Source organism: Syngnathus leptorhynchus, chromosome 2, assembly GCF_054491065.1.
Source record: "Syngnathus leptorhynchus isolate UIUO chromosome 2, UIUO_Slep, whole genome shotgun sequence".
Lineage (NCBI taxonomy): Eukaryota > Metazoa > Chordata > Actinopteri > Syngnathiformes > Syngnathidae > Syngnathus > Syngnathus leptorhynchus.
In genome coordinates, this window is record NC_141196.1 from 1932229 (window position 1) to 1945612 (window position 13384).

Genomic DNA, 13384 nt, shown 5'->3' on the forward strand with positions numbered 1-13384 from the left:
TTGTTCTAAAATAATAAAATAAAAAAAGGCAACCCAGGGACGATAAACTTTCCTTGTGATCATTTAAAAACGTGAATTCTTGCTGTGATGTATAAAAATGAAGCTCCCCAAACTGAAATTTGTTTCCTACTGTTAAATCTCGACAGTCTTTTGTCTTCACAGATTATAATAACGATTACATCAATTCAAACCCCAGACCCAGGGAAGGGTGGAAAAAAAAAAAAAAAAGGGGTTGAGTTTGTCAAACATGTGTACCAAATAATGAAAAGTCCTTTATTGCCATCAGTACACGAATGCAGAGACAAAATCTGACAGAGAAGTGAACTGTACAACCAGCACACGCGTGCGTACACATACAAAGTGCAGCCAGCAGTCTTTCAACGGGACGTGGAGGGTTACAGATACATGAGGGGGATACAGTATTCACACAATGAGGTATAAATGTACACAAACTCGCACACATGCAACTGAAACCAAAAAAAAGGTACAAGTGCTCTCTCACACTCTTAAAAACACAACACACAGGTGAGCGGTAATGTCAAACAAGCAGCATCAGAGTCGTCTCGATGCAAGCGCGCTCCCGTTCGTTCGTCTGCCTCTTAAAAACCTTTGGTCATTGTGGATGCTTTGCCGTTATGCCCAAATGTTGCTCGGGAGACTCTGGAAGCTGCGAGCCGGGGTACAGACGACCGCCCTTCTCTCGCTCTACTCGGACATTCAGTGTGTACGTTAGCAGCGATTCTATTGGATGAAACCGATGGCTTTGTAAGTGGGATCGATAACCCCCCCCCCCCCCCCCTTTTCGGCATGCACGGGGCGGGCGCCGCCTACGAATGGTTAGCCGTCGAGTCATGCAAGTTAGAAAAATAGACTGCAAACCCACGAGACAGAGAAATCAAAAAGGTCATCTCCAGAGGTGCGGTTGATTTCACTTCCATTTTTTATTTTCTAAGATGTGGAAATAGCAACAACAACAACAACAGAAAAGAAAAAAAAAAAAAGGAGCGGTAACCAAGACAACAAGAACATGAGCAGAGAGCCACCGAAGGGGGGGTCCTGGTCTTCCTCCACTCGCCCAACCCGAAAGGGACTCCCTGTGTCGCGGCCGTCTACTTTAGCGCCGGGGTGGGCAATTACCGGTTCTTGCGCCTAGTTTGCGTAAGTTTGTGTTCGCACGTGTGGCTCTCGTCTCATTTTTTTTTTTTTTAGCTGTCCCAATCCCACAGTTCTTAGTCCCCCCAGGCTTTGCCCAATGGGTGCATACACCCCCACCCAAGAAGGTGGTCGCCTCACGTACGCATTTGGATCCACGGGCGGCCGCGGTTTGTCGAGACTGTGGCTGGAAGGTAACGGCTACTTCTCTTTTAGGTCTAGTGTTGAAGTCTGCGGTTTTTGTCACGTTTCGAAAAGGCGCCCACCCGGCCGACACTTTGGATGTCGAAACTGGGGGAGTCGACGCGTCACCTCATACTGCCGTCGCTGCGAGGCCCGGGCTGCGTTTACATTTCCCGGGCCTCCTGTTTCTACGTCACTACGCTCGGAACCGCCATTTTGTCCGTTCTGTTTGGAATGAGGAAAAGTGCCTTGAAATCAGGTCGTTGCCCCTCGCCCCCTTCCAGCCACTCCCCCCTAGTTCTGTATCTTCCTCACTCTTGTGACTCCACCACTCCCTCAAGTCAGTCAGTTTTCTCCTTGCGACCAAAATAAAATAAAAACGGAACACCGCCTCCCATCTCCCGTCCCCTGACGAAAACAAAAAAAGTTTTTTTTTTTCTTTTTTCAAATTCAAGGCACAATGTCTATCAATATTTCCAGCCTGTGAGTATGAACACTTTCGACGCATTGTACTCTCCGCTTGTGTGTCACTCGCCGCAGATGACACTTCTCGCGTCAACGCTGTTAAGAGACGCGTCCGAGACCGCCGAGTCCAAACCAGTGATAAACAATGAAGGAAACCAACAGAAGAGAGACGAGAAAATCTAGTCCTTTTTGTTGTGTCTCGGTATTTTCCTTAAAACTCAAGTCATATCCACCAGTTCTTTTTTGGCAAGCTACTTTTTTTTTCTTTCTTGTGTGTGTTTGTGTTTTTAAATAAGCACTAAGTACTGATAGATAGGATATAGCATACACCGTGGGTTTTCAAGAAGATGCGTCATTTTTTTTTTTTTTCCACTCTCATAGTATGGATTCAGGAATTTTGTCAGGTACTTTTCACTCATCTGTTTAAGGTTTACGTTAATGCAAGCAGGGACAGTTTGCCATGGAGTCTTGCTCGAGACTTGGGTTTCGCGATGGGTGGGGTCGACTCATTACGAGACGCCGTTGACCAACGTTACCGTCTCGCCGGCTGGTGTCGTGCCTTTGCTGGGTGAACGCTTAGAAGCCGTTTGCTCGTCCGGTTTGCTGCTGGTCCCGTTCTCCTGTGAGCAGGAGGGAAGAAAAAAAAAAGAATGAGGAAAAAAAAAAAAAAAAAAAAAAAAGAAGAAGATACCAAATAGGGCCTGGTTGAAGGTTTGACAGTTGTCATTTGTAAGCATTTTCTGACTGTACCTTGGGGAGTTCGGGACCAGTGTGGTTTTCCTTCAAGGGAAGGTTCTGTCTGCTCTGGGACTCCGGACGGGATATGTAGTCAGCGACGGTCACTAAATCATTAAAATAGATTAGAAGGTATCGAGTAATCGCGATGGTGGCAGATACCAAGGTGACTAACCCTTGTGACAGTTTCATTATCAGGAACGAACTAGTAGGAATGTGGAAAAAGTGTGTGATCGGTAAACGCGACCCAAGCCTTTAATGGCCAATTATTCTTGTCACATACAAACACTATACTACGTCTAGAATTCCTTTTTTTTTTTTTTTTTTAAACCAGCAACGACCAAGGTATTGCACATTACCTTTTTTTTTTGCAAATTTCTCTGAAATGTTCAGTCATTGATTTAATCCAAATTTTATGCATCAAAAATAGCCGTCTGATAAAAACGTGGCATCGAACACGTTCAGCTCACCACTGTCAGTTGGCTGCCGATCGCAGCTAGCCGAGTCTCCCTCGGGGCGACTGCCGCGGTTACGGCGGCGGCGGCTTCGGTTGCGGCGCTGGGGTCGGGCCTCTTCATCTAAACATACAAATAAGAAAATGAGTTTTGGGACCTTAAGTCTCGGTGGGGTTGAGCAAGTGCCGGCCAGTTTCTCACCCAGCCCGTTCTCACTGGGCCCGGCCTGGCCGTCGGACTCGGCGGCGGCGTCCATCACGCTGGGCTCCTGGTCGTTACGGCGGCGGCGGGAGCGTCTCCGGCGCTCTTCTCCGGCGCCTTCGCTGACGTCAGTGTCGGCCAGCTCTCCCTCCCCGTCCAGGAGGGCGTAAGGGTTACTGTCGGGGTCCCTCAGCACTGGAGAGGGCAAAGCACGCCTGTTTTGCCACGGCAGGCGGTCTGCGTTTCAAACAAGATTTTGCTGCGGACGAGCTACCTGAGCTGATGGAGTTGGAGGGTTTGGACGCCGGCCCGCCGCGTCCCCGTCCAGAGTTGGCGCCCCGGCCTCGACCGCCCCGCCTCGAGCTGCGCTCCTCCCCGCCGATACCGCGGGGCCGCTGGTCGCGCTCGTTCACTTCCTCGGACTCGGAGGCGTTGGACAGCTCAGAGTTTGTGCCTACAGAGAAATAGTGCTCTCGCTAGTGCTCTCACTCTCTCCTCACGGAGATGGAAATATAGACGGCAAACAAAAAGTGACGCTTTTCTTTTGTACCATATCCAGAGTGCATGCTGTTGGAGGCCCTGCGCCCCCTGCCGCGTCCCCCGTAAGTGCGGGAAGCGTGCAGGGAGTTGTTGCTCTCGTCGGTCAGGTAGCCTTTCTCTCGGTCGCCTCCGGCGGGTCCGCTTCGGTTCTGAGTCGTGCGGTAGCCCACCCCGATCTGGCGGAGCTGCTCGTCAATTTGGAGACGCTCCAGGCGTAGCTGCTCCACCTCCTGGAAAACAGGTTAGTGTGTTAATTACTACATCAGTATAAGTGTAAATACGTAAACCTATCCTTTGTTTATTATTATTTATTTATTTTTTTGCAGGAAAAGAAACACTTGCACTAAAGTATCCAACACGATCATTTGGTTTTAATGACATCGTTAATTTGTTTTTCTTAAATTCAATAGGTTTAAAAAAATAAATAAATCTCTAATTATTGATGGAGTGATATGAAATTCACACCTCTTGATTCGCCCAGCCCGACAGAGCACATTAAATCAACTAGTTAATTCGACTTTTTCATCGTTTAAGGTGAAATATATTTTAAAAAAATGTTGCCTGAGTTTAGCTTTTTTGTTGTTGTTATTTGGGTCTGTATTTTGAAAAGAAATGAATCAAAAAATAAATAGGGTACAAACCACAATGACTCAACTGCCTCGCAGACGTGCACGTTTGTACCATTTTGTCAGCAAACACATGTCTGTCACGCCAACGTGTACTGGTCAAGAGCCGCAATATGGCTGCCGCTCTGATTTCAGAACCCGAGCGGAGACTGGTGGAACGCGGCGGCGTCTAGCGTACGTCTACGGCGACAGCTGTCTGCCAATGACAGCTGTACTTGAAGGGAGGTGGGATGAACTGAAGGGAATGAGCCACAAGGAGGGGCTGGGGGATGTCAGCTGCTAATTTTGGACACCGAGGGTCCAGATAGGTGTAATCTAAACTCGCAGCATGCCGGTCACCCAACCCCAGAAGAGGGCTATTTATAAAAGCACATGAGGTAAGGACAAAACGTGGCGCACTCAGCAGGTTTGCGGATGGGCAGGGGAGGCATACAAGGGATCTTATTTACGAAGCCCCCCCACCCGCCTTCCCAAAAAAAAAAAAAAAAAGGCGACCCTCACACATGTCAGATTAAAATCACCGGTAGAGGGAAGGCGCATGTGAGTCAGGCTCACCTGGAGGTAAGACACATGGTACTCCAGCAACACCTGAGCGTTGCTGATGTTCTCCTTCGTCCCCACAAACACGAAGGGAACCATGCCCTGGTTCAGAGAAAGCAAAGACAAAGAGGAGCATCGATGAGCGAGTCTTCTTTTTCTTGGAGGACGTCAATGAACACAAAAAGGCGTTATTTTGATGCGGTTTGGGACAAAACCAGGCAAAGGAAGTTTAGGTAGCCACTACAGAGCAAACCGTCAGTAGGGAATCGTGTTCAAAGGTGAAGCTCACGGCCAAGTGCCAACGTAAAACATTGCCAGTGTGAAAGCAGAAAGCACATGGAACGTCTACACCCTGCCGCACACGTAAGACATTTGTTATTTTTAACATCGACGGGGCGGGGGGGAGGGGAGGGTTAAAATAATTGTGAGCGCAACGGTTCATTCACCTCTTTGCCGCCGGCAGTGTCGTCCCTGCCTGCCCCCTGCCTGCCTACCTCCTCACGGGGAAGCTTTTTGTCGTTGTCCCCCTCGATCCTAACGCGGACCACGCCCGACTTGTCCACGATCTCCTGTATGACTTTGCCGTTCTTGCCGATGACTTTGCCTGCGCGGGAGACGGGGTGGGATCAGGGGGCGGGGTCGGGCGTGGCCGCCGGCAACGCGAGCGCCTTTGGGAATGTACGCTCACTCACCTACAAGGTTCCTGGGTACCTGAAAGTAGTCTTCTTTGAATTCAAGGTACTCTCTGGCCTGCTTGACCGCCTCCGGAGTCTGTAACGCAAAAGAAACGTCAAATTAAAAGCCCTGGAAGCAAATACGGAGCATCGTCGTACCTCTCCGTAGATCCTGAAGGTACAACTCTCCTCTTCCAGCTCGATGGCGGTGACGCCGGGGACTTTGCGGGCCTGCTGGATGTTGGCCCCGTGAGAGCCGATGGCGAGCCCCATCAGGTCCTCCCTGACTCGAACTTCCTCCTGGTACGCTGAAGCTAACTGCTTGCTTGTCTGAAACGGCGCCGTACGGAGGAATAAACAAAACGCCGCGGCGCTGGTACGCCGAAAGCAAGTTCAACCGTGTGGTTTACCTCCAAATGTTTGGTGGCTTCCTCGTTACGGGACATGAGCATCAGCTTCGTACGGATGCTGCGGAAATGCATGTCGCTGAGGAGGGTGGCGCGCTTTATTGTAGTTTCATTCGTAGACTGGTCAAAGGCAAAAACACAAACAGGATTACAGATGCGGGGACGTCATACGGCTTCATGGTCACCCGAATGTGAATAAGTACAAACCAGCACTATGAGCTCGTTCGTTTGGGCACTGAAGAAGATGCAGTTGGCTCCGATAGCTTTCCTAAAGTCTTTATGAATATTCTCGCCTGCACAGCTGTCGATGACAAAAGAAAGGAGAAACTCAGCGGCGCTGGGAAGACATCAGCATCTCCTCCGGCAAAAAAACAACAACAACAGTTGAGACACACTCACATATCCCTCAGGTCCTCCGGCACAGCGATGGTGACTTTGTGGAAGGAATTTCGCGAGGAAGGGCAGTTGGGGTTGAGCGGCCTGATGCGCTCCGCTGTGACAATCTCGTTGTAAGTGGCGTCGCACGCCGCATATTCGATCACGTAAAACTGAAAAGCAAAAAAAAAAAAAAAACTCATTTGCTATTGTAATGGCGCTGAAACTAGTTACAAAATTCTACAATAGGGAGAATTTCATGAGTCCGCCACTGTCCTATGAAGAGGTCTTGGAATAAAAAAAAAAAAAAATTATAGATAGCTCAGTAGCTAGGCTAGATAGAAACTTCTCAAAAGTTAATTCTCAAGTCAACGCAATACTTTGGGCAGCCATTCAAAGACGCTAAATGATGAAGCTCCGCTTTATTCACCTCGCCTTTCATCATTCGGACGCGGGCCAGCCACCAGCCGCATGGCTCCTGTTCATTGGCCCGGGAGTAAACCTATGAGGACAGAAAATAAATAATCCATTTGTGGATGCTAATCAAATGTAGAAATTTGAACGGCGCAAACTCCAGGCGGGCGGAGGCCTTGCTTACCTCCACTTCTTCTCCTTCGCCAATTTCCTTGTTGTAGTCGGTCGGAGGTGGCAACCGCACGTCGCTGAAGGGTAACTGTCGCTCTGGCTGCCAGCTTCGGTGGACAAAAACAAAAACAAGCTAATTCACACAATATTACAGACTCCATAAACAAGTCTAATCAACAACAACAACAACAACAACAAAATATATACGGAGCCAGCCAACGACAAACTTTATTGGCTCATTGCCTTCACACTAAATAGGATTCTAAATTGTGTGGCTGCCAGAAAATTCAATAAGTTACGCCATCAAGTGATTGAAATGTGTTTATGACCGTTTCTTTTCTTTGAGGCCCAAGAAATAAGCAAAGGTTTGATGAACTCCCGCCACGTGTTTCATTCAAGCCTGAGCTGAGCTAACATGCTCGCTGAAAAAGTAAAAGGGGGCTGGGGGTGCTTACCCAAAAACAGCACAGGCCTGCCATGCACCCCCCCCCCCCCCCAAAACCACCACCACCATCCTCGCATACTTTGAACCAGCCGCTATTTTTAGGGGCACCGCATTCGGAGCCAAGTAGATAAAAAGGGTCCGGTGTGTGCGCTGGTGGGAGGATGCTGGTGACGTGGGTGGGGCAAAGATTGTGAAAGCAACCACTAATCGGGGGGGTTGAAGTACCGTTGAGATGTGTATGGACAGCTGCATTCCAAGCACAGGTGGCGACGAGTAACATTATGTAGTGAGCGATTAAAAGACTGGCCAGAACCGGTCCCGCTAACTCAATCACAACGTCGATACTTTTACACACGATCGAAGGATTCAAACTTACTTGTTTTCAAACACAATGGTGAGCGAGTCATCGTGGACATCCTTGATGTACCCCTAAGAGATTTGGGGGGGAATCAAAACAGTATTAGTCAAATTTAGGAGCAAAGAGATGTGGATGATGTTTTGATTTAGTGTATGAACATTTGGCTTGTTGGAATATTCTTTTTTTTTTTTTTTTTTAAGAAAGCTCAGACATAGCGGTGACACAAGCTCCTTGGTTGATATATTTGTCAGCATGGAAATGTCACACGCCAAACTCTCGCCATGAGCCCGCAGGTCGACAATAGGCGCGGCATCCACTCAAGACATACGAAGAGAAGGTCTTTATGATTTAAGATTAACGTTTGCGGTGGCAAACGTCAGCAGACGCCCCCCCCCCCGCATGCTGAGCAATGGCGAGACACATGCAAAGAGGTAGGCGTGGCTGCGGCGTGCTTCTCATTGTGACACGACCCTATAAGGGGCGTAAGCGGTCGTGGGTTCACCTGCCGGAAAATGTACCCGACAAATGACTTGCCATTTGCCCAGTCGGCAGAGAGCGACAAGGTTGAAACATATCTATACTTTCATTCAAAGATTCACATCAGATTGACCGCTGTCAATGCTGTACGCTGACATGACTTGAAAAGGTGGGACGCCGTGTCATGACGACACGGCGTCCTCGAGTCAGCCGCCACATTTTGGGACTGATCAAGACAGTAAATCATCCAGTGAGACAGCTGCTCCACGGCCGTTATGCGGGAGACGTTCACGGGCGACTTGTTGTCGGACTTGTGACAGAATATACCTCCGCGTAAATTCGCAGTGACATCAGAAACTGAGTCATCATTCACTAAAGTAGGCTAATTAGCGTCAGGGCCAAAGTGTCACCTAGTAAAAGCCGATGACAGGTGAGGCTGCCGAAGGAGTGTAAATTTAGGTGAGGGGGGGCCTGCAGAGCTACCAACAACGCTGAGGTGCTCAAGAGCACATGGCAGGAAGGATACAGAGACGTACACAAAAGTTACCACTCCAAAAGCAATGAGGGATTATATTGTTGCCATCACACACTATTTTCAATTCCAAAAAAGGATAAAAAAAAAAAAAAAAGAAATCACTTTACAAACACGTTTGAAAGTGATCTCTCTAGTGGAATCAATGTGTCAGTGTTTTCCCACACAAAGACAGCCCGTGTGGTAAAATGAAAACACGTGACCACACGCGTCTTCATCATTTGGCAGAATTGAAACTGAAAGCGACACTTTTGATTTGGTTAGCTTGAAACGTAGCATCCCCTCATAACATGCTCCAACACAGTTGCAACACGTCCATGAAATCCCACTTTAAAAAAAAAAAAAAAAGCCACAGACGTCCGTGACGGGGATCGTCGTGAAGCCGAATCGAAGCCGGGCACAAATCACGTTGACAAGCATGATGAGAATTGCAACTAGCTCGGCGTTAGCTGCACCTAGCTCGTGCTAGCTGCCCACCCCACAATGACCAATCGTGCCGGGACGCCAAAGCATCCTCGTTTGACAAGAAAATCCCATTCGACTCGGGTTAATATCACCCATGTGATCGCGTGACAGGTTTGCCAGCGCTATGGTTCAACTTGAAACATGTTAAGTTATTAGAATGGGCAAAAAGTTTGTTTGTGGCGAGCAAGAGCTACACCGGAGCCAGGTTACCTTATAGAAGGCCCCATTCGAGCCGCGAACTTCCACAGCCAGCCCGTCCATACTCGTTGGTAGCTCCCCACGGCTGTGCTTGTCTGAAGCCGCCACGACTCCGTGCGCGTCGGGTAACGAGAGCACCCCCAGCTTCGCCGGCAGTTCGCCGCTCCCCGGCCGCTTGTGGATGTCCAGTGTTTCGGGTGGAGAGGTAGGAAGAGAAGGGGCTGTGAGGGGATGGAGATGGGTGTGATGGTGTCAACTAAAAAAAAAAAAATCAACGAAGGCGCCACTTACGGAGCAACGTGCTCGGCTCGGCACTCGTCTCAATGCCGCCGGCGTAGAAGAGAGCACGGACCCGCGGCTTAGTGTCGACGTGCCGTTGGGAAGCACGGTGACGACGCTCCGGCAGGACGGTTAATTAGCTGCCAGGCTAGCTACTATCAACACCTTGATCCCAGGCAAGTCAGTCGCGAGCTAGCCACGGGTAGCCTCCGTGCTTCAAGTGTGGCGCAGTCGTGCTGTTGAATAACTGTGGAAGAGCCGGTCTCTTAAACTGCCGGGTAATATTCACGAACGTTCCCCTCCCCGAAAAGAACTGTCTGCGGTGCGCTGGGTGGCACCTTCGTGGAGCTGGCAGCCCTCTCCAACTCACGCCGATAGAGTGAATCAGTGAGGGGCTGAATGACCTCAAACCCCCAACTAAGCCCCGCCCATTGAGAAAATCTGCTCTATGATTGGTCGAGACTCTTTGAATCAAATGATTCAAGGAGTAAAAGGCTTTATATTATGAAAAGGTAAACAGAGTGTACAACGATTTTCCCAAAGTACATTTTCATACGTTACGTAAATAAGAATCATTTTACTTTATATTTTAGAGACAGTCGAACAAGGAACGGACGGTTTAAATACGGGAGGTAGATTGGGGTCAAAAGTTTTGTACTTGGAAAAAACAAAACTCGTACTTGAAAAGATAAAACTTGAAACTGAAAATAAACGTGTTGACTTTGACACTTGAAAAAATATTCAAAATAAAAATACTTGGATGAATTTTTTTCTCGAGTTGAACTTTTGCTTCGCTTTGGGAAATGTTTTGAATAAATTATCTATTTTCAGGTTTCACCTCCATTTATTTCTCAAGATTCGAGTTTTTTTTTCAATTGCATGTTTTATATATTCAGATTTGGATATTTTTTCCAGGTTCAAATTGGGTTTTTTTAGTTCCACACGTTTGACCCCACTTTTGACCCCAATCTACCTCCATAGGGGATTGGAGAGTACAAGGTATTTGAAGATACGCCAGTTCCGATCGTAGTTGGAATAGAATAGAATAGAATAGAATAGAATAGAATAGAATAGAATAGAATTGCATTTATTATCATTGTAGTGCAAAAATTGGAACACCTTATGGTGACAAAAAGAATACAGAAGGACAACACAAACAAAATTAAAATTACAAATGAAAATAATTGAACCAATACAAGCAATTTGGACGGTTGAAAGTCCTCTTCCCATACATATTTTTTACATCTTAAAAAAACTCACGCTAGTATTGCATTCTCGCGTCTTCTCGCGAGAGGTGAGCCGAGTCTAGCGTTTGGCCAATCGGAAGGCTTACGGTTCAGGCGCGCTACTCGAATGAGGAAGTGTCTTCCCTCGCCATAACACTGATGTAAAAGAAGCTGATTTCCGTCAAAAAATGAGCGAGCAATCCGGAGTATTGACGTTTGGAAGCGAGAACAATCTGCATAAACAGGGTGAGAAAACAAACACGTGTTGTTTGTTTATTTTACCGTCTCCTATGAAATACAGTCACACTCGATATAACGCTATGTTGTTGGACTTTCGCACAGTTTTGGCCTCGTTTCTACTATGTGACATGACAGAGGAGGATCTGAGCCAGAACCCCAAGTTCTGTGAACTCTTGACCCGTCTTGCACATCGTGTAGATAAAACTGGACTCAGTGCCCCACTGAAAACTGAGCTGGAGAGGGTATGATCAGGCATTTAGAGAATCAAATACATTTGCAGTATGTTTTAGTCCCTGCAAAGTGTTAGTTTGTGATACCTTTGGTATTTCTCGTTTTTGTTCTTCTTCAGGCTGAGCAGAAACTGCTACCACAGCGGCGACTCTGGCTGCAGTCTGAGAGCATCCACAGAGCGCTTCAAGAGATGATCCAAGACCACAAAATCAGGAAGCATCCCGGTGTAGCGCCTGATGAGAACATGGTACACGATTAACAGACGTCCCGATTTGAGCAAACAACTGTGAGTCAATTTCCTGCAGACATCTTCCGTGCAGCTAACGCATCTACCTTTTGAACCAGTTTTACGAGACCTTGGAAAAATGCCTTCTTGTGACCCAATGTGCAAGACAGCTGGATCCCAGCGACACCACCCAAATGGACCGGCCCTCCATTTTGGGTTTGAACCCCCAAGACGTCATGGCGCTCATGCCTTCTGAGAAAGTATGTGATCAAAACACACTGACTTTCATTTTCCTTGTGCTAATGTTGCTTGTAATTCACAGAATGTACAAAAAATGAAGGAGCGTGTATATGGAGCGCTTGAGGAACACCTCAAGAAAAAGTGTTTTAGTTTCCTCCTCTACTATCAACCTGAATGGGGTCTGTTTCCTTTTTCACACTTCAGTTAACCATCCTGTTAGCTTCTTGTGTAGCTACATATTACGAGTGTGGCCTTTGTTGTTTTTTTTTTTAGAGAATCATAGCGACTCTCTGAATCACTGCAAGTTGTCTAATCTGTCCGCACAACTGGATAAAGACAAAAACAAGGTTGAAGATCTGAAACAAAGCAACCGTGAAAAGACAGTTCTCCTCCAAAGACAGACACAACTGTACCTTTCTGTAAGCTGCATATAGTACATTTTGAAAAAGTGCACAAATGGAAACATCTAGCGTGGTATTTACCTTCTGCAGGAGATGACAAAATGTATCCAGCTCCTTCAGTCTTTCATCCTGGAGACCCGCTTGAAGACACAGACCGATTTGGACAGGAAGAAATTGGGCTACTTTGAGGGCAAATCCGAATTAGTCTTGGAAACAATCATGTAATGAGTTGGATCTTTTAATACATTTGCCTGGTTTAATTTTAAAAGAAAATAATTCATCTGTTTATTCATTCATCCTTTTTAGGTCTCAGTTGGTTGCAATTAAGCTGGAAACGTACACAGTTGACTCGATTTCTACCCACAAAGAAATAAGGCAAGAGGAGTTGTTATATTGAGTCTTGCCTGTAACAGGTTTGTTTTGAGAAACGTGATGCATATTATTATTTTTTTTGGTTATTCCTGAATTGCAGAAAAAATTTGGAGTCAGAGCTGAAAGCCTGCCGGGCAGAGAAACAGTCTTTGGAGTCAAAGTTGTCCTCTTTTGAGATCTTCGGCAAGGAATTTGAGGCCCTGGTTCAGCAGTATGGCAAATTACGAGAGCAAATTGAAATTCAAAAATGGGCTCTGAAGGAATTTACCAAGTACAATGACAAGTGATGAGACTACCTGACCTGAGGTTAACAAACATTCAAAGGTAACATCATGAAAACCCTTCAGGACATGGACTTCTTAAATATATTTATATAGAAATGTCTTTGTAATATTTGTTCATAATGTTACACTGTATACTTTCTCCCTGTTCCCCACATTGACTAAATAAACATTCAACAAGAGTGGGGTGCCTTTTAAATTTGATGTGGTATTATGGTATGGGTATACTGTACATTAGTGTAAGATCTTCCCATTTTCCCTGGCAATGTTTAAAAATAATTTGATGTATATTTAATGTTTTGAAGGAAATGTTTAGGGTGTCATTTATTTGAATCCCAATAAATTTCAGTGGGTGTCAGTTATATGCCATTTTTGGTTGTCCATGCAAACGAACGTGCAACAATTAATTGTTTTTAGATAGTTGATTTGTGTGTACACCTGTTCCCAAAGTCATTCATACAAGGGAATAATACAT

The 13384-nt window shown here is 46.6% G+C and overlaps 2 protein-coding genes across 2 annotated transcripts; one reads left to right on the plus strand and one right to left on the minus strand.

The window, feature by feature from the left end:
• Positions 1 to 259: 259 nt before the first annotated feature.
• Positions 260 to 10082, minus strand: fxr2 (FMR1 autosomal homolog 2). Its single transcript, XM_085935386.1, has 18 exons — positions 9705 to 10082; positions 9426 to 9634; positions 7760 to 7812; positions 6952 to 7045; positions 6784 to 6855; positions 6378 to 6526; positions 6186 to 6279; positions 5982 to 6098; positions 5731 to 5901; positions 5590 to 5668; positions 5344 to 5501; positions 4913 to 4999; positions 3742 to 3961; positions 3466 to 3645; positions 3192 to 3386; positions 3006 to 3113; positions 2551 to 2642; positions 260 to 2420 (listed from the first exon to the last, which is right to left on the minus strand). The coding sequence occupies exons 2-18, from the start codon at positions 9474 to 9476 to the stop codon at positions 2310 to 2312; spliced, it is 2031 nt and encodes a 676-aa protein (XP_085791512.1). The 5' UTR covers positions 9477 to 9634; positions 9705 to 10082; the 3' UTR covers positions 260 to 2309.
• A 913-nt stretch (positions 10083 to 10995) lies between these two features.
• Positions 10996 to 13091, plus strand: haus4 (HAUS augmin-like complex, subunit 4). Its single transcript, XM_085935399.1, has 9 exons — positions 10996 to 11164; positions 11261 to 11400; positions 11508 to 11636; positions 11735 to 11875; positions 11938 to 12034; positions 12129 to 12274; positions 12347 to 12477; positions 12563 to 12631; positions 12729 to 13091. The coding sequence occupies exons 1-9, from the start codon at positions 11107 to 11109 to the stop codon at positions 12913 to 12915; spliced, it is 1098 nt and encodes a 365-aa protein (XP_085791525.1). The 5' UTR covers positions 10996 to 11106; the 3' UTR covers positions 12916 to 13091.
• The last annotated feature ends 293 nt before the right edge of the window (positions 13092 to 13384 follow it).